At 48.9% G+C, this 26,079-nt stretch overlaps 3 protein-coding genes across 7 annotated transcripts in view; 2 read left to right on the top strand and 1 right to left on the bottom strand.

The window, feature by feature from the left end:
- The window catches only part of XPO5 (exportin 5), a 28,989-nt gene extending 13,196 nt beyond the window's left edge, over nt 1-15,793 (top strand). For all 4 annotated transcript variants that reach the window (XM_069010069.1, XM_069010068.1, XM_069010067.1 and 1 more), the window contains 15 exons: nt 313-512; nt 1,148-1,247; nt 2,155-2,336; nt 7,156-7,256; nt 8,346-8,442; nt 8,970-9,106; nt 9,700-9,797; nt 10,247-10,293; nt 10,489-10,583; nt 11,438-11,500; nt 11,993-12,075; nt 12,794-12,901; nt 13,082-13,219; nt 13,384-13,548; nt 14,097-15,793. In XM_069010069.1, coding sequence (XP_068866170.1) covers nt 313-512; nt 1,148-1,247; nt 2,155-2,336; nt 7,156-7,256; nt 8,346-8,442; nt 8,970-9,106; nt 9,700-9,797; nt 10,247-10,293; nt 10,489-10,583; nt 11,438-11,500; nt 11,993-12,075; nt 12,794-12,901; nt 13,082-13,219; nt 13,384-13,548; nt 14,097-14,237 — 1,755 coding nt within the window. In that variant the 3' untranslated portion in view covers nt 14,238-15,793. The remainder of the gene's footprint in view (nt 1-312; nt 513-1,147; nt 1,248-2,154; nt 2,337-7,155; nt 7,257-8,345; nt 8,443-8,969; nt 9,107-9,699; nt 9,798-10,246; nt 10,294-10,488; nt 10,584-11,437; nt 11,501-11,992; nt 12,076-12,793; nt 12,902-13,081; nt 13,220-13,383; nt 13,549-14,096) is intronic.
- A 1,245-nt stretch (nt 15,794-17,038) lies between these two features.
- Nucleotides 17,039-20,295, bottom strand: POLR1C (RNA polymerase I and III subunit C). Of its 2 annotated transcripts, none has more exons than XM_069010063.1 (9): nt 20,190-20,295; nt 20,036-20,107; nt 19,839-19,946; nt 19,169-19,301; nt 18,954-19,073; nt 18,592-18,744; nt 18,272-18,421; nt 17,670-17,786; nt 17,039-17,357 (listed from the first exon to the last, which is right to left on the bottom strand). In XM_069010063.1, exons 1-9 carry the CDS (start codon nt 20,256-20,258, stop codon nt 17,239-17,241), a joined length of 1,041 nt encoding a protein of 346 aa, XP_068866164.1. In that variant the 5' UTR covers nt 20,259-20,295; the 3' UTR covers nt 17,039-17,238. The 2 variants fall into 2 exon arrangements, with proteins under 2 accessions (XP_068866164.1, XP_068866165.1); XM_069010064.1 differs by having other exon boundaries at nt 18,592-18,687.
- A 26-nt stretch (nt 20,296-20,321) lies between these two features.
- Nucleotides 20,322-25,545, top strand: YIPF3 (Yip1 domain family member 3). The gene is made up of 9 exons (XM_069010065.1): nt 20,322-20,444; nt 20,529-20,735; nt 20,850-20,956; nt 21,565-21,610; nt 21,892-21,984; nt 22,323-22,454; nt 22,951-23,064; nt 23,489-23,612; nt 25,040-25,545. The coding sequence occupies exons 1-9, from the start codon at nt 20,364-20,366 to the stop codon at nt 25,159-25,161; spliced, it is 1,026 nt and encodes a 341-aa protein (XP_068866166.1). The 5' UTR covers nt 20,322-20,363; the 3' UTR covers nt 25,162-25,545.
- Nucleotides 25,546-26,079: the final 534 nt, after the last annotated feature.

The following is a 26,079-nucleotide window of genomic DNA, read 5'->3' as shown; positions in this document are numbered from 1 at the left end:
CCACTGAAAAATTTTCTGCCTCAGAAGTTGAATTGTAAATTGATGAGTTAAATGTAAAAGGGATGAGGAGGAGGATACAAGCAGCACAAGTAAAATGGATGCAGGATAATGATAGAGGGGTAGGGAAGAATGGAAGTTCTCTTAGACTGAACATTCAAAGAAACTTGAGTGTGAGGAGGAGATGGCTGTGTTGAGAAAAGTTAACAGAAATGTACCTCCTCCAGCTGAACAGTACACCCCTCCTCTGCCTCCCCCAGTGGCCCTCCTCCATACCAAATGCATGATGTTTTTCCACTTGGATGTGTTTTCTAGCCAAACTTTGAGATGTTGTACAACCATGTGAAACAGCTGCTTTCCAATGAGCTACTTCTGACGCAGATGGAGAAGTGTGCTCTTATGGAGGCCCTTGTCCTCATCAGCAACCAGTTTAAGGACTATGAGCGACAGAAAGCTTTCCTGGAGGAGCTCATGGCTCCTGTTGCTGGCTTATGGCTCTCCCCAGAGATGCAGAGGTATGGGTCATTTTTCTTTTATGGGTCATTTCTTCTCCAGCTTTGAGCTGGAGGTGTTGAGGTTATGCCGTGCCCAGTAAGGGAACACACAAGCCATATGAGGGTGATGGGCTGCCTCTTGACCTCCTGTGCTCCAGGCAGTTGTTGTGATAATAGCTCTCCTACAGTTCAGAAACTGCTAACAGTTTAAATGCTGTTCACTGAAAATTGCTGGGTAAGAGTCATTTAAGGTAATAAAGGAACATTCCCCAGCATGCTCAAAGCATTTGCAGGAAATGAGAAATCAAAGATGTCTTTGCTCATTCCCAGGAGAAGGTAGGAAGCTGAGTTCTTGTTATTAAAGCTGAGATGTCTTGCAGCTCTGGGTTGCTGGGCATGCACAAGAGCATTCCCAGCAGGGCTATCTTCATAAGAGATTTGAATCTTTTAGATCCCCACAGCCCAAGAGAACTGATGATATTTGGAGAGTGTACACATCTCTGGTGCTTTTAAATCATGTTCCCATGTACAGGATGGAGCACTGCCTAGCCTCTCTAGCCTGCTCGGTTTTTGGTAGATGTTTTTTGCCAGTGCAAAGCTCTGCTCAAATTCCCTGGTACAAACAATAATCCATTGCTGTCTTTTGCTGCTGCCAGAGTCCTCTCAGATCCTGAAGCCTTTATATCCTACGTGGGTGCAGACAACAAAATTGCCGATCCAGTCTTGGAAGATCCTAGTGGCCTGAACCGGTCTAGAGTGAGTATCATTACCAGGAGAGGTGTAATCGTTAGTGAAATGAGACCTGGCTCCTTCAATCCCCCACTTCTCTTGTGATTACACACAAGATCTCCTGATCATGTACTTCTTCAGAGTGTGGATCAATAGGTTTTTCAGATTGCAGAATAACAGGCTGGCCTTTGCTCTTTAAGCTACGGTAAAGAGCATGCAGGCCTTGTAAACCACATTATTTATCAGAGTGAAGCACACTGTTTCCTACTCTTTGTTCAACAGAGTTTGCTTTTGGATAAGCAATTGATGTACATGATTTTTGGATATATGGCACAGTGAATCATGCTTTTTAAACCAGGCTATATGGAAAAAACATCATGCTCAGACTGCAGCACAGAATATAATTAAAATTCATCTGAGAAGATTTGTGTTATTTGAGTTGTTAGTCCGAGTGAAGACTTTACACTGCAAACGGAGTTGCAGTCTTTAGATCTGTAGAGTACACTGAAATGCAGTCCACAGAGTTATGCTTATGATTTGGGGCTAATGCAGTTTGACCACTGTGTCATCTGGGATCTCTGCATCTGTCCCAGCACATGAAGGACATGAAGAACTGATGGTCTAGACCCTTACTTTTAGCAGCCTGCCTGGCTGCTTGCATACTCTTGAGATTATATGTATTGATGCTTTGTCTGATAGTGAATTTCTAGGCCATCCTGCCATGGCTAGGGCTCTCTCAAGGTTATGGAATACAGCATGATCATTTGTTGCATTTTCCTGGCAGCAATCTCACCAGAGTTTTGTTCCTATCAACAGGTTAGGCTCACTGTAGAACATTCCCTTTGAGATGGGATGGTGATGTGTTTCTCTGAAAACCTATTGATTCAGACTGTGATCCGGCTAAGAAACGCTTTCTCCACATCTCTTGCTGCAGATAAGCTTTTGTGTGTACACCATTCTGGGAGTTGTGAAACGAGCTCGTTGGCCTGCTGCTACTGAAGAGGCAAAAGCTGGAGGATTCTTTTTGGGATACCTGCCCAGTGGAACTCCAATGTACCGTAATCCCTGCACTGAGCAGGTCCTGAAGCTTTTTGACAATTTACTTGCTCTCATAAGGTGGGTCAAGTTGACTTGAAATCATTTATGTTGACTTACAAATCTCTGAAAGCCAAACTGTGATAAATACGTGGAATGCTCAGAGCATGTTTGCCCAGTGAAGCCAGCGGGAACACAGGCTGGTGTAGGTGCCCAAGTACTGTTCCTGACTGTTCACAGTGGGGAATGGCACTGGGGAAACTGGAGCCTTCTGAATTTTCACTGGTCTGGCCTACAAGAGGCCATCAAAGCTAATGCGAGCTTGTGCTGGGGTTGCCTCCCCCACCTCCAGTGCTGTAGCTCTGCCACTCAGTTAATGATTTCTTAACTAACGTGTCTGCTCTGCCCTCAGCCCCTACAAGGCCACCTCTCCCGTCTCCACCAGGGCAGTCCCAGCTCTCATTGCATCCTGTTTGCGTTGTTCTCTCTTCAGTGTTAAATTAAGCTGGCTTTGCTGAACATGAGCAGCAGCCTCCTGAAGCAGTCTGCTATTGCAATCAGTGGATGCATACTCTCAGGCTGTTGCTACCGTGCAGTGCCTCTCTGTGTGTCACTGGTGTTGTGTAGGTCTGGGGCAGCCGGGGGAGGGAGCAGGAGAAGGCAGAAAATGGAAATCCTGAATAACACAGTTCCCAGAATTATAAAGGAGAAGTCTCTCTCGGGGTAACTCCTGACACTGGGATTTTGCCAGACTTACGAAACAATTTTGTGGGATAACTCTACATGTTATGTACTTGAAAACCTGATGCTCTGTCCTTGGCAGGGGCATGTTGAGAAAGAGAATTTTCAGATGCACTTAGATTTTTCAGCTCCCAGGTTTGTAAGGGAAGGGGCCCTATTACCTGAGTGCTGTATAGTCAGGTATGTTTGGTAGTCACTGAGCTCAGGAATGTGCTGCTTCCAGAGAAAAGCAGCATGCTGGACTGTTGTGACAAGCACATGCTGTCTTGGCCCACATGAGCGGTGTTTCTCATCGCTAAGCTCTGCATAGCACAGTGTGTGGTACTTCAGCCAGCGAGCTAGATCTACAGAATTGTGCTTGAACTGCTTTTGCCTTTTATCCTGTAAGGCTGAAGATCCTGTTGATGAGCTTTTGGGAGAGTTTAGGTAGAGTAGAGTTGCCTTGATTAGGTAGTAGCCTCATTCCATTTTTCCAGTGTCTGCCACATGTCATATTGTGTGAGACCAACTAAACCAGTGCCCAAGGTCTGAGCAGGCTGCAGCAGACACTTTTTCCTCATGTGATCACTGTTCCTACCAGAACTTGTGCATTTTTAGTAAAATCACGTGGAGTCTCTGTTACAACAAGCTAGAGAAACTGTCATCCAACTTCTGTCACTACTTCACTTCTGTAAAGAAGCAGAAACTCTGTGCCTGGCTGTTTACCACCTCCAAGAAAATGCATGAGCTATGTTCCATATCCAGTATGTAGAAGAAGAGGCTTCATGGCTGGTTTGGGCTTTTTTATTGAGATAGTTCATCTGTGTTGTTCACGCATCTCACCTGCAGACTGAAACATTTTCTGACTACATGGTAGTAACATGCATGGAGAAACCTGTACTTCACTCAGAGGTATCTGGGCTTTTCTTAAGGCTGGATGCTCCAACAAGAACTAATGAATGATGTATTAAGAACAGTACATCTTCATGCTTCATATTTTCCCATTGCTGCTGCTGGATATATAGGCCTCTTTGACAGCTGCAAGCTCATAGTTGTTCAGTGCAAGTGTTGATGGTGCTTATGTCTTTTTGGCAAAGCTGGATCTTGTGCTAGCAGGAAGGAACTCCTCCTTTGCTTGACTTCAGGTGCCTTTTCCATGCTTGTCTCCCTCAGGCCCTCTTTAATATGGATCACACAGGAGAATATGGAATCTGTAGCAGCCTGTCAGCAGGCAGAAAGTATGGGGCTGTGAGGAAGGCTGCCTGGCAGGAGAGCTGCCTGTGTTGAGGATGCCTTCAGGAACATTGTTGTTGCATTACGACTTGGGGATGGATGCCATTAGGCAGCTCTCTGTGGGGATAAGCAACATCCAGTGTTGCCCATGTGCTTATCTGGGACAGAGATGTGGAAGTCCTGCAGGCTGTGCTGGTTTCTGTGTGAGCAGATCTGCAAGTAGCAGCAGTGTGGATCTTGCTGGGCAGCTGAACTGAGCACCAAAGGCACCAGTGTGCTAAAAAGGGGGTTTTGCAGGCTGAGCAGGTGGGTCTGCTGCTCTCTGGGATAGTGTGTGGCATTCTGCTGCAGACAAGCAGTGAAGCTGTTAAACCATTGGGCCTTTGCCAGGGTGGTAAGTAGCTTGGAGGTAGGTCATGGCTGGGATCAAAGAACTGAGAAGAATGAGGTAGTCCAGTTAATGGAAAAATAAGGTAGTTTTGAGTAGCATCTTACTGTGCCTGCATGTATTTGTGTTGGTAGCTGTATTTATGGAATTGTTTTGAGGTTGCTTTATTAATCACTGCTTGCAGCTTTTAGAGTAATGATTCTCCTGTCCTCTGTAGTACCTCATTTCATTTAGGTGTTTTCTAGCTTCTGGCTTAAAATGTTCACTCCTGAATTTAAACCTAAATCATGATTTTCAGCCACCTTGGTGCATTTCTGCAGTCAGTAGCTGCATGAGCTGATTGGTGCAGAGCCTTTATTGTGCTGGGATTTGCTCATGTTTTGTTACAAATTAAATGCTCAGGCTCAGCAAATGCTTTGCTTAGACAAAGGCTTTTTTGGAACTCCTGATGACGAGATGCTGACATTGCCAAAGCATTAATGCTGGTGAAAGAATTCTTGGGTAGACATGGATGCTGTAGGCATTTTCACTGTAGACAGCTCCTGCTTTGAAAAAAGATTCTTCAGTCATGGACTGTCCTAAAGGACTCATCTTCTGGTTTACAAGCCCTTCTGTCTAGGCATCAGATACTCTTTCTAGCAGAGCTGTGACCATCACTGAAAATCCCCCAATTCCTGCCATATCCTTTGCTTGTCTTTTCTCAAGCATAAATGTCTCTTGAGATTAGTTTTACCATGCATTCCTTTGTGTAGGGAGCCCAGGAGTGCTGATAGTCTCTGCTGGAATATGCTGAGGGGCTACATCATCATATATGAGAGCTGTTGGATGCCTTTTTAACTCCTGTGGGAAGTAGGTGGTTGGCCATTTTCTCTCCATTCCCACTAGGAACTCGCTAAAGTGTTAAGAGAACTTGGCCTGTAAATGAACATCTGCCTCCCAACTCTCAGACTTAAGAAAATGCTTCAAGGACTCTGAAACAACTAAGGACCATGACCACACCTTCAGCATATGACTTTCTGGCCCATCCTGCTGGAGTTAGTGCAGTGGGATTTCAGGGTTCACCTTTGCAATTCCACAGTCCCTGGGTTGCCCCACTGGCTTTCTGCCCAGCATGAGGCAAAGCCAACGTTGGCATGGAGTGGGCAGGAAACATACAAGAGATTATTTTAGTATCTGGGTTTCAGGATAGCCTCAAGCAGAAATGTACAGCTTTTTGAGTCAGTGGGGCAACATTAAACAAATCTGAGTGGAAGCTGGGCTGTTACCTGGCCCTTCTTGGCAAAGTAGAATCAGCTTGTGCCCCTTTGAGGCCTGTTGCATGGTGTTAGATCCAGCCCAGAATGAGAGTATGAGTCATTAAGTAGACATTTGTGTAGCTCTTTCTTATGAAGTTCACATACTTGCCTTCCTCACGTGCAGTGAGCAGGGAAGTATTTAACACTTGCAGAGAGAAACAGGATAGTTGCAGTTTTGGAGCTTTCTGCAAATGCAGGCAGACATCACTGCATCAGGGTTGCCAGAATTATGAACATGGGCCTTAAAAAAAAAACCAAAACCAATCATTAATACATGAGTGAAAGCTGAGACTCTGGAGAACATCCTTAGGTTTGTCCACACTCCCTTTCCCCAGCCATTCCCATGTACCCCCTGCTTTGGGAAATGCTGCTCGAGGGGAAGATACTGAGTTGCCCTTGATCACCTCTAGCAGCAGGTACAATGGCATTGCAGTTTTGGAGGAGGCTGCAGGATTTGTGCTGTGTGCAGCTGGCGACACCCAGAGTGGAGGTCTGAGGTCTCAAAGGAGAGAGGTAGGTGAGAGAGACACCCCTGCCGAGTCCAGCTCTGAGTGTCAGTACCCTGGCTAAGAGAGGGGACCCATTTTGGCCTGGATGGAAAGAACCAGCCACCCATGGCTGAATTGGTGTCCCTTGCAGAGAGCTGACAGTGGCCACCTCCTGTGATGCAGAGTTGTTCCCAGCTGGATGTGTTGTCCAGGGGGCGCATGTGCCTGCCATGAGTAACATCTGATTGGATGGATGTTCTCACTAGAGTCCCTCCAATGCCACCTGCCATTCTGGGGACTGTGACCCATCCCTGATGGGCAGTGTGTGTATTTTGGAGCTGAAACAGCCCCTCCCTCTGCAGGGGCCTTAGGTGCAGAAGATCTTCTGCGATGACAGAATCCATGTCTTGTCAGTTTTAAAAATACATTCTCTGATCCCTTTGGCCAAGCTAGTAAGTTGTTCCCAGCATCATCTGGAGAATTGCTGGGAGTTTTTACTGCCAGTGCTTGCAACGGGTGGGATGAACTGAAATAAGTGGAAGGGGCAGCCAGGAGATTCAGGACATGAGGTGGAGTCACTCCATGTCTCTGTTGAGTCAGCTTCCCCAGTATTTTTGCAGGTGGGGAAGGGGGATCCCATGCACACGTGCTTGGTCTCACCTTCCTCATCATCTGCCTCAGAAGAGTTGTCCACAAGCTGAAGGAGAGGATCCCACTGTCAAGGGCAAAAAGGAATTGACTTACATGAGTATAAACCAAGTGCTCTTCTGTTTCAGGACTCACAACAACCTCTACATGCCAGAGATGGTGGCTAGGCTGGGGGATACATTTGCAAAGGCCTTGGACATGCTGGAGGTGGAGAAGAATGCCATTCTAGGTAAGAGGCTTCTCTTCGGGAGGAATGTGTGGGCAGATTCTTAGAGGTATTTGAGTTCGTGATCTGTCTGTAACAGTGGAAGTGAAACAGGGCTGGAGGACCAGCTTCTTCACAGTATTTGCAGCTCAGCTGTGAGTTGAACGTGCTGAAACTAAGGTGTTAAATAAGTTATTGGTCTCAGACACGTTGGTTTCTTCTGCATGAAGTGAAGGGTACCCTACCAAACTGCTTATCCCATCTGGGTGGTGGTCTCTGCAACATGGCACTTCAGGCTGCAGAGTGCTGTAATTGTCTGCCTTTGAGCAGAATTAGTGCACAGCAGGAGCCCTGACTGCTGGTGCAGAGACCTGTCCTGAAGGGCAAGAGCCAAGTTGTGCAGTGTGGCCCTGGCATTTGTTTCTAGACAGCATATTAGAAAGAGGCCTTTGGAACCTTCTTAAAACACGTTTGAGATTGTGAACACAGAAGCCTTTCCAGCCAAGCACAAGTGGGTGGCCTGGTAGATAAAGTGTGGATCATGACTTTGGAAATTGAGGTTTAATTTCAGGTTCTGACAAACAGTGAAATACTTTGGGGAAGTTGCTTTGTCTTTCTTTCTCCATTTCCTATCTGTAAAATGAGGACATGCTTCCTTTACCTGTTCTCTGTGACTTTAAACTCTCTGTCTGTGAACCCCTGCACATAAAGCAGCAGGGCCTTGATCTCTGCTCTAAACTTTTTAATATCATAGTTCAACAGTAGCTTGTGTCCTGGCAAAGAATACAAATCTGAAGGGATAAGCTATTAGAGGAGCTGCAACAAATGTGAGCTTTGCTGCTGACTGGGTTCTGATAGATCAAGTAAGTTCTACTTTGGAGAAATGAGGTGGCTACAACCTCAGTAGAAACACCTCTGCTCAGGGCACAACCAACCTGAACTTGGCTGACCTCTAAGGGGGGTTTCTGTCCCAGGGTTGCTGCACCTCTTCCCATTTGGCTCTTGCCAAGAGCTTCCCTTGCTGCCATCAAGCTGGCTGGCGCCTGCCCAACATGCTCTGAAGGTGCACCGTGCTCTTGAATTAATGTAACTGAAGCTTATCCCTTCCCACAGGTCTCCCTCAGCCTTTGTTGGAGCTTTATGACTCCCCTGTTTACAAAACAGTCTTAGAAAGGATGCAGGGCTTCTTTTGTACCCTCTACGACAACTGGTAAGAGCACCAGATCTCTCACCACAATCCAGCATTGCACAGCTGGAGCAGCAGGTTACTGTGGGGTCCTGACTTCCTTTAGACTTCTGATGTGAGCTGTATTCTGTAATATCCAAGTGCAAGCTGCAGTGGTGGCTTATACTCAGTGGTTGTAACCTGTCACACAGACATGGAACAGTCTGGAAAAAGTACCTCAAAATGGGGATCTGCTTTTAGTTCTTCCACAATTAGGTAGTCAGATTGGAGCACTTACCTGATATCCTGATCTAGTTTGTCTCTTGCCACTTCTCATTATGTGTCAGGGTACACCAGCACTTGAAAGTAACTTGTAGTGCTTAAATGCTTAATTCATTGTCCCTCTGCAGGTATCCCAGAAAAAAAAGAGATGCTGTGCTAAAAGTCCTAGTTATTGTTTAGGAATGTGACAGCTATGTAATCTCAAGATGGTAGAACTTGTAGCCTTTGCAGAGCAGTGACATGGTACTTGTTATCTAGCAGACTTGTAACTGACTTGTTCTTTGTTGAAGTTTTCACATCCTGGGAAATGCAGGCCCCTCCATGCAACAGGATTTCTACACTGTTGAGGGTCTCGCCACCCAGCTCCTCAGCTCTGCTTTCAACAACCTCAACAACATTCCAGATTACAGACTGCGTCCCATGCTCCGTATCCTTCCATCACTGTCTCAGGGAGGCTCAGAACACATAAATTGAGATCCTGCATTGTTTTCAGTATGGCCAAGACAAAGAAGGGTGATTGAGGAGGTAAACAAACAGGAATACACCTGGTGTGGACGAGGTGGGAGCCTAGGAGGGCACAAACAGAAACAGCAATGCATGGGGTCAGAAAAAATGCAAGGGATTTGTGTGGTTCTGGGAGGCACTGTGAGAGGTCAGTAGTGCCTTCTGAGGGGCAAGGGGGCTTGGATAGTGAGGGGCTTGACATTAGGATGTGCTTCTCTGGGAGATCATGTTGGTTTCCCAACCTACTTTCCAGGGCTGGACATTCAGTCTCACAGCTAGGAAATGGGTGCTAAGCACCCTTAGCTTTCTCAGCTGAACTGCCAGGAGAAAGAGCTGAATAACTCATGTTCTTGCTGTATAGGGATGCCACTTGTTAATTCAGGGCTGTGAGAAGGTGGGTTTCCAGGTGCCTGTCCCTTGGCCTCCCAGTGGAATGGGCTGGCTTGGGCACTCTCCTGCAGCCTCCCTTGCAGCTGGCCTTATGTGTTGGATCTCTTCCTTAACTGGTCTGTGCAGGTGTGTTTGTGAAGCCCTTGGTACTTTCCTGCCCCTCAGAATACTACGAAACCCTTGTCTGCCCCATGCTGGGACCACTCTTCACCTATCTGCACATGGTAAGAAAACAGCTTCTTTGATGCCGGTTCCTTGACAGCCCAGGCTCCCTGCAGCAGCTGGCAGCAACATTTGGGAATGTCTGTCTCTACTGAGCCAGCAGAGACAAGGGCCTTGATGCTTAATGATTTTGATGATGTTCAGGGAGGGCTTCTGAGGTGCATTGAACCCTGGCTGTTGCACAGCACCCCTTGCTGTGAATTCAGACCTGCAGACCCAAACTCCTCAAACTACAGCCCTGAGAATTTTGGAGTTTGGTTTTTTTGTTTTCCTTGTGTCCTCTCATTTTCATGACAGCTCATTCCAGCACAGTTGGTAGCAGTTCTCCTGCCATTCAAAATGGGTCTTGGCCGGAGAGCTGTGTTTAACTCTCTTTTGCTTCTGCCAGCAGCTATTGCTTGGGTCTTCTTGCATTGTGTCCAGATTGAGTCTTTCCTTTTGTCTTGAACAGAGGTTGTCCCAGAAATGGCAGGTGATCAACCAGCGAAGCATGCTCTGGTAAGCTTCCATCCCTTGGTACGAAGGCGGAAATGGGGAATGGGATGGAGGTTGGGTCTTTTACATGGCCCTTTGCCCAGGAACAGCCCTGCTAGCAAGGGCTGGAAAACACACTGGTGACTCATTCCCTGTGTTTGGGCAGAGGGGTTACTTGAAGACATTGGCTCCCTTCAAACTAAAACGTGTTCTCCTCAGTGAGGATGATGCTGCAGATGACAACCCTGAGTCTCAGGAGATGCTTGAGGAACAGCTGGTCAGGCTGCTGACTCGAGAAGTCATGGATCTCGCCAGTAAGTGAAATCAGGCTAGGTCTCCTGAGATATTTGGGAAGTTTTCCCTGGAGAGGACAACAGGAATTCCCAGTGTGCAGTAGAACTTAATTGTAATGGTCAGTAGTATTTAACATAACCCTGAGAAGGCAGGTGTGAGACAGCTCTGCCAAAATCTTAGCTACAACCTAGTAAGAGATCATTTAAAACCTTCAGAAGAGAGTTTCTTCCTTTTGTTGGCTTTTAGGGCTCCATGGTTTTGCTACTGTTCCTGTAGGAATCCAGTCCTACAGGGAATTGGGTTCTCCCATTCTGTGCTTTGGAACCCAGTGTGGGACATGGATTTGTGGACAAGCCAAGCACAGATCAGTTTTGTTGCTGGTAATTGCCATGTCTCTAACCAGACATAAGGGAAGAGTCCCTCCCCCAAAGCTGTCTCCCTTGTGTTCCCCTTCTCCGACATCATTTTTTTGTCAGCATGGCTTTGTGCAGGGAGGCTGGGGAAATTGATTCCACATAGAGATTACAGATCTCAATTTTCTATCTCCTTTCTCGATTGGCCTTTTTGCTTTAAATCAGTGTTCTTGGCTTATGGGCTTCAGATGATTTTGCACATTCCTGGTTCTCAGTAGTTTGAAGCAGCCACCGTGCATCAGGTTCCACTGTGGGAAAGTGCCGTGGGTGGGGTGTTAGAGCCTTCCAGGTAGTGCAGTATTGGGCTTTTATACTGGGCTTTCTGATTCTTCAGATTCTCTGTAAGAGCTGGGGGAGCTTGAAGCAGCTGTGAGCCCATCAGAGTCTGTAGGATAATCTCTGCATGTTCTGCAGTAGCATCTTCCCTTTTCTTCTCCTCTGACCTGCAACTGTTTTTGCAGCTGTTTGCTGTGTTTCTAAGAAAGGTGTTGAACAGAACACTACTGCTGCTGTAGATGGAGATGGTGAGTAAATGCCTACCTTTGCCTTTCCTGCCCTTGGTGTACACAAGCACTTTTCCTGGTTCTTGACGGGGAGGCTGGGCTGATGTTGGAAGTTCTGTGTGAGGGGTATAGGTTTGGTAAGAAGCCTTCAGCTCTGTCCTGCTCAGTGTGTCTGGGGGCCACAGAAAAACCCAGTCTAGCCTGCAAACTAATGTGCTGTAGGGTTCACAGGTGGCATCTTGGAGCAACTGGTTCTTAAGATTGTGAGAAGTGGGCTGAGGAGAAGAGGGGGATGTGCACAGTTTCCCAGGAGCTGAAGGTAGCCAGTTGCGTGCCCTTCCTGCCCTACAAAGGGTGGGTGCTTTTTTCTTGAAAAGAGATGTTCAGGGTAAGCTATGCCAGGACACTGATTCTGTGTGCTGTCTCCTGGCTCCCAGCTTAGTTCTTGCAGCCTCCTCGTGTTCCCCTCAGTCCTTGGGAGGCCTCATTCACAGTGCTGCCTTTGCTCTGCAGATGATGAGGCGATGGCCACGGAGGTGACTCCCCCTGCCAATGCAGAGCTCACCGAGCTCGGCAAGTGTCTGATGAAGCAAGAGGTGAGTGTGTGCTCTGCCTGCCACCATCCTTTCTCTGTACTCTTCGTCACGCTTGTCTGCTCTGCAGCCAGACACTGCTGCAGAGACCTAGGCTGCTGGAGCATTCCCCATGTGAGAATCACCTCTTGGCAACGTACATGGCTTGGAAGGGCCTTGCAGAAGCCACAAAGCAAATGGGGGTTGGGATCCAATATAAAATGCAGCTACAGAGCTTCAGCTGTTCTGGGGAAGAGGCCCTGGGCATTCAGCCCCCAGGGTGCTCCCTGGTTCTGCCTTCATCCTGGGCTCCAGTCTTCATGAGGAAGAACTTCATCCAGCTTTTTTTTCTATGTAAAATCTGCCTGACTTGGTACAGGAGCCACAGTGCTAATACCACCCACTGTGGAGAGTACCTTTATCCTGATTATTTCTGTACTGTCTGCTGTGGATGCCTCAGAAGCTCTTGTAGAAGCTTTTGCAGTGACTTGAGAGTAGCAGCTGAGGGAAGTCTGTGAGTGCTCCAGGGCCTTTCCCAGGAAGCAGGTTAACTTAACACTGGTCTCTCATGGTTATGATGCTGCACACTGGATGAACACCTTACGCTGGAGTAACACTGACATGCAGGATTCTCAGAAGCTCCTGCAGATTCTCTGGATTGCATCTTGGCTCCCATCAGGTTTGAATGATGGAAGTAGGAAATAGCTCCTCTGACTGGTTTTTCTCTCTGACTCCTTTTCAGGATGTTTGCACTGCAGTGCTGATCACTGCCTACACATCCCTCTCCTGGAAGGACACCTTGTCCTGCCAAAGAACCACAACACAGCTTTGCTGGCCACTGCTCAAACAGGTACCTCTGGGAGGAAGAAGGGATTAGTTCTGGCAGGGTTGGAAGAGGAAGCTCTGAATGTTGTGAGGAGTGTGGCTGCTTCACCTCTGGGCACCTTTTCCCTCAGGAAGAGCAGGCTGTTGCAGAAAGGTGGTTATGTACCAGTATCTTGCTTCAGTGCTGACAGTGCCTCTTCCCCAGGTGCTTCCAGGAAACCTCCTTCCCGATGCTGTGTCCTGGTTTTTCACAAGTGTGCTGAAGGGCTTGCAGGTACATGGGCAGCACGATGGGTGCATGGCAGCTCTCGTCCACCTGGCTTTCCAGATCTACGAGGCCTTGGTGAGAAATTCTGTTCTTCATCCAAATGTGAGGTTGAGGAATGTGAGGGGAATGGTGAAAACTAATCCCATGCTCAATGAGTAGGGGCAGAGGAGCTAATGGCCCCCAAGGAGGGCAAGGCAGTTCCTCTAGCAGAGCTGTGTTAATCGTACTTCTCCGTGCAGCGCCCTCGCTACGCTGAGCTGAAGGCAGTGATGGAGCAGATCCCAGACATCCAGCTGGACTCTTTGGAGCAGTTTGATTCAAAGCTTCTCAACCCAACACTGCAGAAAGTGGCAGACAAGCGCCGGAAGGATCACTTCAAGCGCCTCATCTCAGGTTGCATTGGGGTAAGTGATATCCTGGAGGGAAATTTCACACCTGTACGCTGCAGAAGTGATGGGGTGGCCAGCCTGCCTGCCCCTCACCAACCACTCCCCTTCCCAGCCGGGAGGCTGTTGCAGTGTGTTCTCGGTGTTTGTTCTTCACCTTGTTCTTCCTCCTCTTCACCCAGCAGGGCTGGCAGGACAGACTGAGCAGCCCCTCCAGCAATGGCCTCTCACCGAGAGGCAGGGGGTACCTTGCACAAGGCTGCCCAGGGAAACCGGGTGTTAAAATGTTTGATTGAAGTTGCTGGGTGGGCAGTGGACCTCTGTGAGGATGGTGGTGGTGGAGCCTTGAATTAGAAGCTGGGGAGCTGGTATTCTGGTGGTTACCTCAGTGCCCTGCCGTTTGGGAAAGGCCAGGCCTGAAATTCCTCAAAATGCAAGCACAGGGTCCAGGCCTAGGGATTGCTCAGAACCTGGGGTCTTCCTCTGATGTGCAAGCAAGCTCCCCCTGAGCTGAGTGGGGGTATGAAGACAGTAATGACTGATGCCTGCCTGTCTGTCCTCTGCAGAAGCCCATCGGGGAGCAGTTCCGCAAGGAGGTTCATATCCGGAACCTTCCATCTCTCTTCAAAAAAGTGAAGCCATCATTGGAGACAGATGTGCTAGAAAATGAGGATGGAGAGGGCTTCAATGTACTCTTTGAACCCTGAGCCTGGGATGCTGCAACCATCTCCTCCCCTACCTTATATTTTGTCTCTCCTCATAGTAAGCACATTAGATTCTCCTTGTCACCACCTTCACAAGCGTTCGTCTGAATAAAGCCCCTTCTGGGTCCTGTCCCCGTTCCATACACTGGGATGGGGCCTGCGGTGGCATTTGAACCAGTCAATACTAAGCTTTTCCCCTGACTCCTTCTCCTCCATTGGATGAGCATCTTTAGACCTCTGCTTCTCTGCAAGGTGGGAGCTGAGTCCATAGATCTCTTTAGGGTAAAGCCTGATCATCCTGTAGCCTCGGGTCACTCTTGCTCCACCTCTTCGTCCCTTGGAGTTTAGGATTAATGCAAAAGGCAGAGTAGTGTGCCATGTGAAAAGGGGCTACCCTAATCTTCCTCTGGGTGCTAGTAGCCAGGCTTTGTAGGGAACACATCGGACACTCCTGTCATGCTTATCAGCACTTGTCCCTAGTGGACTGGTATTCTGCTGAATCCGTTTCCCTCCAGGATGCTGAGCCTTGGGCTGAGGGCTGCGTGCCAGGAAGCCTAGCAGTGCTCTAGGATCTCCTGTGAGATCAGCCTTTCTAAGGTGCAACTGCTCTCTACAAAGAGGCGGACACTGTCATATATATACATATATATGTATAGATATGATCACACAGCTTGTTCTACCCAGAGCCAAATGGAAGGCTTTTACTTTGTGCTGGCCTTTCTTGGACATCTCTCAGGGGGAGCAGGACAGATTTTTTTTTAATTTTTTTTTTTCATTTTACCATGCCCTGTAGACTAGAATGTGGCCAGTGCAGGGTAAATAAAATCTGGACCAATATCTGAAGCACCTGCAATCCAAAAGGGATCTCCTTGCCCTGTTGGCAGTGGAGATGACAGTAGCCCCTGTTTTTACCCAGTCTGGTACTCCTCAGAGAATTGCATGGTGGGGCAGGAGGGGTGGGCTTTATACTGCAGTTTACAAGGGGGAGCCAGGTCAGAAACTGGGTTTTAGATGAGGTGGGACTCTTAATGAAGCCACTCCAGTCTGCAAAGTTGGTTCTTCTTACATGACAAATAGTTCACACAATCTATCCTAGTGTTAGCACAGGAGCTGGGAGGGTCTGTCCAGAGCTAGCTGGCAGTTTTGCCATCCAGAAGACAGAACAAGTAATAAACTGTGGTAGATGGAGAAATGGTGTCTCCACATAGACAGACTGGACAAAAAGGCTGGGGTTGGGAGGTGTGGGAGTGCAGATAGGAAGAGCAGGCCTTGGGCATCCACTCACCCTCCTGCCCCTGCTGTTCCACCAGCACCCTTCTCTTTCTTCCTGGCCTCAGACTTTTTTAACCTCTGAGCTAACATGGCTCCTGGCTCTAGCAAAGGCTGGGTGTATTTATTGTGTTGTGATATTTTTAACATTCTGTGACTTCATGCTAGACACAAGGGGTTTTTGTAAAATGGATTTTAAACCTTTTTTGTAGGAATGTTTAAATCCGAAGCTGTCTCTGAACTGGTTGTGTTACACCTGAATGTCAGTAAAGCTATTCCAGTTTCATACACATGGTGTTGTGTTTCATTTTTATTCTTTTATCTGTTTCAGTAAGATCTGAGGTCTTTGGTCTGGCCAGATTGCCTGCCTGGAGATTTCTCAGCATTCCTTATTCCAGCTACTAAAAAGGGAGCACCTCTGCTGGTGGTCAATACACTGTCAGGGAGGGGATGAACCATTCCAGACTCCATAGTTTAATTAGGTGAGGGGGAAATTGCATTTTTAAAGTATTTATATGTCACTTACCGCTATTTTATATTAATTCTAGGTCCCAGCTTACAGCTTGAGGGGTATGTGTTGCCAAAGCAAAACCTGTAGGTTATTCCGGGGTATGTCCCATAAACATGTGAAGCAACAGCAGAGAGAAGTGTGTGTGTGTGTGTGTGTATATATATATATATACATACATATATATATATATATATATGATGATAATGTGTGATACTTGCAGCGTATGCCTGCAGCATGGCATGGGACAGGTTGGGGTTAGAGCCAGGATGCCAAGTGTACCTCCTCCCTTCATCCCTTCAGCATGTTCACCTTACAAAGGATGTTTACACTGTAAGTAATTGTACCCCAGGGAAGCAGTACTTTGATTCTGCTTACTAAAGCCTAGCACTATAGTGTGCATTGCCTTAAGCAACTGGGACACACCAATACTCCCAGACATTTTCAGCTTTTAACGCTCAACCACATTGCTCAATGCCCCATCCAACCTGGCCTTGGACACTTCCAGGGATGGGGCATTCACAACTCTGGGCAACATGAGACAACTCCACCTTCATGATAAAAAATGTCTGATGTTCAACCTGTCTACCTTCTTCCAGCTCAAAAGTGTTGCCCCTTAGCCTGTCACTGCAGACCCTGGTAAAGTCTTTCTCTATGCCCCCTTTACATACCAAAAGGCCAGAAAAAGGTCTCCCTTGAGCTTTTTTGTTCTCCAGGCTGAACAGTCCCAGCTCTCTCAATTTCTTCATAGGAGAGGTGTTCCAGTCCTTTGACAGTACAGCCTTTTCTCTACCATCCATATTAACTATCCCAGAGCTAGTCTGAAACACCTGCAGAACAGGTTTCAGTTACCAACTTGCTAAATTTCACTGACCTGCTGTGAAATGCTTTACTACCCTGCCCTATCAATCTTCCTCCCTCCTCACTGCATACCATCTAAAATAAATGCTGTTACTCATCTTTAGACCTGCTGCCACTTCCTTCTCCATGTATTACAGTTTCACAATTGTGAATGGCACAGGAGACAGCTTTTAAAAAAAAGCCTTTATTTTAGTGCATCTCCTCACTGAGGCTCATTACCAACAGAAAAATCCAAAGAGATGGTCCTTGGACTCTTGGCAAGCCCCTGTCAAGCCTCCTGCCTATGGAAGAGGAATTCCCCCTCCATGCAGGTATAGGAAGCCCAGAACAGCAGTGCAGGCATCTGCTTTCCCAGCTACAGCCTGGTCACTCCATAGGCACAGAGTCCAGCTCATTGAGGAAGCGCTGACACTTTCCCATCAGGATCTTGATGGCTTCACTCACCAGCACATCTGGAGGCAAGATACCCGTCGACTCCACTGAAACTGCACAGAGACACAAGTCAGCACAGCCAGAAAGCAGCCTCACCCTGCACCTGGCTCCAGGCTTCTGTCCCTTATCTTCCCTTACACCTCACTGCAACAAGCCTGATCTTCACAGCAAGAGAAGCAGCTACATTTGCCAGCAGGAAGCACCAAGAGATTCAATCCCAAAGCAAGTAGTTACCCACTGGATTCTGAATGTATGGATGCTGATGCTGAGGGTGGGGAGAGGCACAGAGCCAGCCATACATGCTGGCCAGTCTCTGCTTGTTCACACACACCACAGCAGGACTCTGTGGAAAACAGGGCACTTACAGATGTAATGGTTCCGTACTCTTGCCAGGCGCACAAGGTTTTTCAGACCCTCGTGACGGAAAACTTCTCTGCTGAATGTGTCCAACCGTGCATTGGCTACTCTCGCCACCTTTTTTCCTAGAGGGAAAAAGATGAAATGAGATGGGCAAATTGCAGCAGGTGGGTGCCTTATGGTCACAGCGGGTGCTTACCCCCCAGACAGGCACTTGCCCATCACCAAAGGCAGGGAAACCACCAATAAAAAGAATTAGCATATACCCAACATGAAACTCTGATCTGGCAGAACTAACCCAAACACAAAGCCTGCATGCACTCCTGGAAGGACACAAGAAGTCTCCTCCACACTCAGCTGCTGGAAAGAGCAAGCTCACTACCCAGTGTAACAAATGAACAGCACTGGAAGCAGCAGTCAGCAGCTGCAGAGCTCTGTGGACAGGTATCCAATGCCTTAGCATTTCAGGAATGTCCCAGTTCATCACCCAACACATCTGCACGGGGCAGCCACGGGGCAGCCAACAATGTATTTGTCTCTACAAAGTTTGGCTCTAAGCTCAAATCAGTCTCTACTAAAGCTTGCAAGGAACAAGGCAGGAAAAAAGTACCATTGATATTCTGGATCTCAATGACTCCAGGGGAAAAGCACTTCTGCAACGTCTCAGCTGCCTCATCCTCAATAGGCTGCAGAAGAGTAATGTCAGGAAGCAGTCGATAGCTGGCTGTGGCCACAGGAGAAAACTTGGCATGATCCTTACCTGTATGAAGAGTTAAGATACAAGGACGAGAGTAGGCCTCTGGGAACAAGGATGCTGGGGCCTAAAGCTCCAGGGGAAAAGCCAGTTCTCTACCCTTCCCCATCATACAGCAGTGCCCTAGTCCAAGCACTCGCATTCCTTGTCCCCCTGTCCCAGGAGCCACAACTCACCTATGCCCTTCACACAGTGCATAAGCACATCTATTTCCTGTCCAGGTCGCAACAGTGCAATGAGGATGTCATCGTGAACAGGTCGGAAGTCAGCATCTGGAAAAAGGTCTGTCTGATTCCCCAAGGGCACCCATGTCATGTGTTTACTGTACACTGCAAAGAGAAGCCACAAGCATCAGGCAGCTGTTGCCTCAAAGCAGGTCACTCACCTGTATAAGACTGAAGACAGCAAAAAGAAAGTTTAGCAGAATGGAATCAACTCTCTTCCTGTGAGCACACAGGGCTGAGAGAACAGCCCAAATCCTGTCTTCCAAGACCAAAAAAAGGAAAAAAATAGCACCTATTTTTGGAAGAAATCTCACCTTTGTGATTGAAATATAGTTCATCAGGATCAGATGATTCCTTGGCGGCCTGAGGGTTCCGTTTGCATTTGATTTTCAGCTGAAACTGCAGAGTATCAATTTCTGTGCCTTCTTGATCTCCTGGGAAGAAGCACGTGAAATTACACTTCTGCTCAGTTTACATGACCATGATCTCCTACTTTGAGGAATATTTCTATTCTATGCAAGAGTCTCACCTTGGTTTCTGTACTCAAAGAGACGAGGGTCAGCTCGGATAGGGATGAGGCCCAACCGATGAGCCAGAATTTCATCCTGCACAATGGATGTGTTGTTGTACACAAAGACCTTCTCTACAGCCATCGTTGGCACCTCAGGGAGACAAGAGATCAAGTCAGCCTAAAACAATAGTTGAACTACATGCCAAGAGATTATCCAGCTCAAGTGTCCCTCCTCTCCTACAAATAACTGCCATGCAGACCATTTTCAGTGGTATTTCTGCCAAATCAGGCTAAGCAATATACCCTTACACTCCATCTACTCCCATGCCCATTTTTTTTAACAATCAATCGCAAGAGGTGAAGGGCAGGAGAAAGGGCTTTGAGGCATCCTCAACCTTTTAGTACTTGGCAGCATTATGTGGTTTCTCTTGGGTTGGCAACACAACTGTATCGAAAAGGCTGACCCACAGGTGCTACCAACCGCATCCCTAAGAGCAGCAGGCGGTATCGCCCATGCTGCTAAAGCCCTTATTCTCTCTGGGCTCCTGGCACACGTGCGGAACGTATGCTTCCCTTCCAAACTCCGCAGCTGTCCGCAAGGGCTGACACAAGGCTGAACGTTTCCCGCTCCCTGTTACGAAAGTCTTAGGCCGGCACCCCCAGGTGAGCACCCCCGGAGCGGCGGTACCTCGGCGAGCAGGATGCGGCGGAAGGCATTGGCGATAGCGGCGTCGATGCCCACCATGTCGAACTCCAGGGAGTCCTCTTCCTCACGGATCACGTCCACGCGGAACGCCTGCGGGAGCCGCGCACCGCGGGTCACGCCGGCCGCGGGGCCCGATCCCCGCACACCCACAGCCCCGGCCGCCGGCGCCGCTCACCCACCTCCTCGAAGCGCCGCTGGTCCCAGGCGTCCTCGTAGCCGGGGTAGTTGCCGGGGAAGTCGGTGGTGTGGACCTGCGAGGAGAGGGCACAGACGGGGCCGTGAGGGGGTGCGGGTGCCGGCCGCCCCCCGTCCCTCCCCGCCGGGCTCGCTCACGTTGCGGACGCCGAACTCGCCCAGCACCACGCGGTCCCGCATCTCGTCCGCACCCCGCCGGGCCGCCATGGGTGCGGTGGGCGGCGCTCCCCGGCGCTGGGAGTCGCTCCACGGCCGCCGTCACATCCGGCTCCCGCCCATCCGGGCCAGCGCGGCGGGGCCGGGACGGGCACCATGGCCGCGCCGGGGGCGGCGGGCGGCGGCAGGAGCGGCGCCCCCGCCGCCGAATGGGGCGGCTTCGAGGACAACATGCAGGTGGGCCGGGCCGCGGGCGGTGGGGCGGCGGGGCCGGGCCGGGCCCGCCGAGCCGGTGTTGACGCCGAGTCTGCCCTGGCGCAGGGTGGCGGCTCCGCCGTCATCGACATGGAGAACATGGACGACACGTCAGGCTCCAGCTTCGAGGACATGGGGGAGATGCACCAGCGCATGAAGGAGGAGGAGGAGGAGGAGGCGGAGGGCGAGGCGGGCGCCGGCGAGGAGGAGGACGGCGAGTTCCTGGGCATGAAGGGGCTGCGGGGGCAGCTGGGCCGACAGGTCGCTGACCAGGTGAGCGCTGTCCCCCGGCCGGCCCCGGCCCCGGCCCCGGCCCCGGCCCCGGCCCCGGCCCCGGCCCCGGGGTGCCCGCCCGCCCGGCCGCTGCCCGCTCCCTTCTCTCCGCAGATGTGGCAGGTGGGGAAGAGACAAGCCTCCAGAGCCTTCAGCCTCTACGCCAACATCGACATCCTCCGGCCTTACTTCGATGTGGAGCCCGTCCAAGTGCGAGCCAGGTGGGCAGCCCCCGGCGCGGGGCACGGGGAGCCAGTGGCTCCGTGCCTGCAGGAGGCTGGCTGTCAGCTCCCAGAGAACGAGCAGGAGTGGGCTGTCAGCCCTGCGGGAAGACTCACGTATGAGGAAACACATTGTGTGTTGTCCCGCTCACCTTAGTGAGGTCCCGTGGTTGGGCTGGCGGCCCTGTCACCCAGCATTGCTGCTCAGGGCAGGAGAAGGGGCTCTTTTTGTACTTGGCTACTTATGTGACTTCTGTTGGGTTTGCAACACGGTTGTGTCCAACAAGGCAAAGTTTTGTGAGCCTTTATGAGGAAAGTTATCTTTCCTTCCTGCTGTTCTGTCAATGATCTCTCCTCCCTGAGTGGATCCCTAAGCATTTTCATTGAATCTGCCCCTCCCAAGCAAAGTTAGCCCACTGACAGTAAGGTTTTTCTTCTTTAGTGACCTTGACTCACCCTTTAGAAAGAATCTCTGTCCCCCAAGTCCTGCCAACACAACAGCAAACACTGGTAATGGGTGTTGGGATCTTTTACTTATGAAGCATTTTGTTAACCATTCTGTTGTCCTTCCTGCTCCTGTTGTCATTCCCTGCTTTCCTGTGATGCAGACTGCTGGAGTCCATGATTCCTGTGAAGATGATTAATTTCCCACAGGTGAGTTCCCTTTTGCTGAATCAGACTGCATGGCCAAGTGACTGTCCCCCAGACACCTTGCAAAACTGTAATAATCCGTGTTATTAAGGACTGAGTTTGTTAGGTGTTCGTCTCCCTGAAAATGTTGATGACTTCTTTCCATGGTTGTTCCAAACCTCAGTGTGCTCTCCCCTAACCTGGGTGATAAACGCCATCCAGTGTACTTCTCACATCGCTTGTGGTGGGGAGCCTGGTGTTCAGGGGCTCTAACCAAACTTTCCCTCACCTGTCTCCTCCTGTAGAAGATTGCAGGCGAGCTGTACGGACCCCTCATGCTGGTTTTCACACTGGTGGCCATTCTTTTGCATGGAATGAAGACCTCAGACACCATCATTGTACGTCAAGTCTCAGTGATAAGTGGTGGTTTGACTGGGTTGCTGTAGGGACACTAGAAAATGAGAGGAAAGCTCTTCTATAACTGAATAAGTGTCTTGCTAAAAAGCAGATTGATTTGAGGAAGAACATTTTGGTTTGGGGGTGGGAGGAAGGATGCACCAGAAAGTCTTGACACTCTGCTGCTGGGAGAAGTTGGGGTGTAGGTCCTGTGGCCCCCTGAATGCTGCTAGCCAGCTATTTGATAATGCCTGCAAAGGATCTGGGACTCTCAGGGATTAATTTGGGTGCTGGCAGGTCAGTTCTTTGAGTTCTCTTCATCATGACACTGTCTCCACAGAGGGAAGGCACACTGATGGGCACAGCCATTGGCACCTGCTTCGGTTACTGGCTGGGCGTCTCATCTTTCATGTATTTCCTGGCATATCTGTGCAATGCCCAAATCACGATGGTGCAGATGCTGTCACTGTTGGTAGGTACTGATGGAGCTGCCCTGTGATGCACACTGGCTGCATGGTGTTCCAGAACAAGCTTTTCCCAAAGAACAGGAAAAGTCTTTGTAAGTTGCTGATCCTAGGTAACTGCACTGGGACAACCTGGAATTCCAGGATGTTCTTCTGACCTGCCCCATCCCAGGCACAGTGATAGTACAAAGAGGCAGTTCCTTTGTGCAGGTCTCCTGCTTTGCACTTCCTGATTTGAGAGCCTGGTGGTAAAAAGCCAGGAGACTGCAATTTCTCTGGGATTGGAGGATCTTTCCTCTGTTTCTTATGTGCCTGTGAATCCTTCAGACATTATCTGTGTGTGAGCTGCTGTTACAGTTGTTCTGGTTGACTGTTTGGCAGTGAATGAGTGGTTTGTGAGGCTTTGCCATGGTGAAGTGTTGCAGGATAGGCTGTTCATGCTCTTGATCAATGGCCCTTTATGTGGGACTGGTCCTTGTAACATGGACATTTTTGTTTTGTCAGGGCTACGGTCTTTTCGGACACTGCATCACCCTCTTTGTCACCTATAATATCCACTTCCACTCCCTCTTCTATATCTTCTGGTTGGTTGTTGGTGGACTGTCTACACTACGAATGGTAAGGGACAGGCAGCCTGGGGTCCTCCTCTTCCTGGGACAAAAAAAGGGAGGGAAGTATTTGCTTTCTGTTCCTTGGCCTGGTGGTTCATTTCACAGCCAGTCGAGCTGCTGTGGAGAACAGCCCGATGCTCCTGCATAATTTGGGCACTGGTGTATGGAGTTGCTATTTGGATTAATATCCTCACCTGTTCTAACAGCTGCAGGAGGTTTATTTACCTGAGCATCCTGCAAGGACTAGGTAAGGTTCACCTACACAAAACAGTTTTGAATTGCTCTAAATTTGTTGGTGAAAACTGCGAAAAAGACTCAGTGCAGCGTTTCTGCAGATTCTCACTGCTTGACCTGTTCTTCTCTGTGTTCCTGACTGCAGTGCCAGAGGCTCAGGTAGCAGCTGCCTTCTCTGATCACCTCCTCTCTCCTAGGTTGCTGTGTTGGTGTCACGCACCGTGGGACATACCCAGCGGCTCATCCTGTGTGGGACTCTTGCTGCTCTGCATATGCTTTTCCTCCTCTATCTGCACTTTGCTTATCACAAGGTGGTAGAAGGTAAGCAAGGGAGATTTGAAGACATCGTGTTAGATCTGGGGGAAGAGAAGTTCTCTTTTCTCTCTCTGAGAGAAAGAATGGACAGTTTGAATCAGTCCTGAGGGCATCTGTGCCAATTTCCAGCTCTAAAATGACCACCACTAGCTTTTTTAGAAGAAGCTGTTCAAGTAGGGCAGCAGGTAAACATTGGGGTAGTTACTATGCACTGAGTTTCAGCAGTTAAGACCAAATTTGTGAGGCAGGACCCTTATTGTTTCCCCACAGGTGAAGTGTAATAGCACTGACTGTTCTTGCATGCAGATGTTGCATCAGATGTCCAGCCCTTTCCTGAATATTGTTGAAGTCAGGTGGCTTTTCTCTGATCAGGAAATGTGTCATGAGTGTTTTTCCTTCTTTGCTCAACACCTTTTTTAATCTTGTGTTGTACAGCACAGATAGCAGAAGCTGTATCTTCCCCAGCTAGTACTGTTTGTTAACCAGGCCATGCATGGTCAGGTCCTCCTTCCACATCTCTTCTTGTTTTCTCCTAACAAAGTCTCAACCTCCTTAAAAAAAACAAAACCAAAATTCTTCTCTCACCCCATCTCTAGAGAGTTTCCAGATCCCTAAATACGCAATTCTGCAAGTCTCTGTATGAGTTTAGGCAGCCAGACCCATCGTGATATTTCTGATAAATCTGCATAATTAGGGGTTATACATAGCATTACAAGTCCTTTTAGATACAAATCTTGTTCTTTCCTGAATCTGTTCTAATGGCATAGGTTCTGATCTGCAGCTTTTTGGCAGAGAAATAGAATAAAATATACTCCAAGCAATTTCCTTCAAAGCACTCCAAAACTGATTATCAATCTTAAGAGGGTAGTTGACAGAGACTTGAGGACATTTGCATTGGTCTGTGTATTTCCTGCCAAGCATGGTCTGTTTGCACTGCAGTGACAAAAATTCCATGTTGCAGCCCAGCTGCAGCTCCTGATAGGGGTCTGCAAGTGTATCTCAGGATGAAAGCAAACAGAGAATCTTGGTCTAAGAGCAAGATCTGTGCTGGGATGAAGTAGGAACAGGATTTTATTAATTTCCCTCAGCAGAACAACATCTCTGGCAGTACCTGCATTCAGGTCGAAGGGCAGGGGACTGGATCTGACACCCTCAAAGCAAAAGGATCTGTGTTCCTCTTGGGAACATGCACAAGCTCTTCCTGCCCTGAGCACAAGGTCTGGCGTGTACCCTGTGTCTCTGGATGGAAGTGTTTGCTCTTGTTCAGTCTTTGGGGCTAGATGTCTCCTCCCATTGCCTGCAAGTGCTTCGCCTGTTCTGGGCCCTGCCACCATCAACCACTACCTGGACAGAGAAAAAGGCAAGAAGAAATGTGCCATCTGCTATCATCTGAACTAACTCTTGCCTCTCTCCCCTTTTTTTTGTTCCTGCAGGTATCCTGGACACATTGGAAGGACCTAACATGCCACCCTTTCAGAGAGTTGCCCGAGACATTCCAGTTGTTTCCAATGCTGTAGTGAACACAACAGCCAAAGCCATTGCATTGACCCTGTAGTTTTACAGACTTGGACTTGCTTCCTTCACTACTTTGGGGGCTGCATAGGGCCACAGTAACCTGCTGCCTCTTAGGAACAGGACAGAACAGCAAGAAGACAACTTGGTTTTGTTTTCCTGGACCTGTCCTCTGCGTTACAGTTTTGGGCAGCTGAGTGGACTCAGCTGAGGTGAGTCGCACCTCAGTGACTCAGAAGAGCTACACTCTTCCCCCATCCAGGTCTGGGCTGTCTTGAGTAGAGTGGTTCTGTTGCCTGCATGTTTAGCTGGGATTTCCCAGCGCAGTTTGTCCCTTAGCCCTCTTTCCGCTTGCTGATGTAACTCCAGGAGTATCTGCCCTGTTCCTGTCCTGAAGAGGGAAGGATTAAATTGATGTTGGTGCTGAGTGATGTCTTATGCTTGAGCCTGCTTGTCTAATGGGAGTATGGTGCTTGGGTCTCTGCACCTTCATCTGTCCTGCCCTAGACTCAAAGGGGGATTCTTTGCAATTTTCTGCTGTCCTTCAAATATTCTGTGATACATGGCCTGTTTGGGGCACCGTTTTCAAAGGCACAGTAGTTCAAAAGGTGCAGGAACTTCACTTTCTCTGGCAATTTTCAGTTTTCAGCACAGTGTGTTTAACCACATGCTCTTTCTTGTCATGTTCCATATTGATCCCTCTCTCTTGGTCGAAGGTGCTATCTCACCTCACCATCCCTTCTGCTGTGTATGTCAGAAATGTATCTGTCCCCATGCTTTCACAGTGCCTCTTGTTCTTACTGCCCTTCTGCCAATGTTGCTCTGGGGGACATGCAGGGGTAGCATGTTTGTGCATGGTCTTCAGTGGATATTTCTGTTAGGAGGCCAGTTCAGCCCACCCTTGTGCTGCTGGCCTTCATGTCTCCCAGCTGTGGGACTGTCACCTCTGGGCAGTGTTTCC

This window comes from Aphelocoma coerulescens, chromosome 3 (genome assembly GCF_041296385.1).
Source record: "Aphelocoma coerulescens isolate FSJ_1873_10779 chromosome 3, UR_Acoe_1.0, whole genome shotgun sequence".
Classification (NCBI taxonomy): Eukaryota; Metazoa; Chordata; class Aves; order Passeriformes; family Corvidae; genus Aphelocoma; species Aphelocoma coerulescens.
This window is presented reverse-complemented; position numbering and strand designations above follow the sequence as displayed.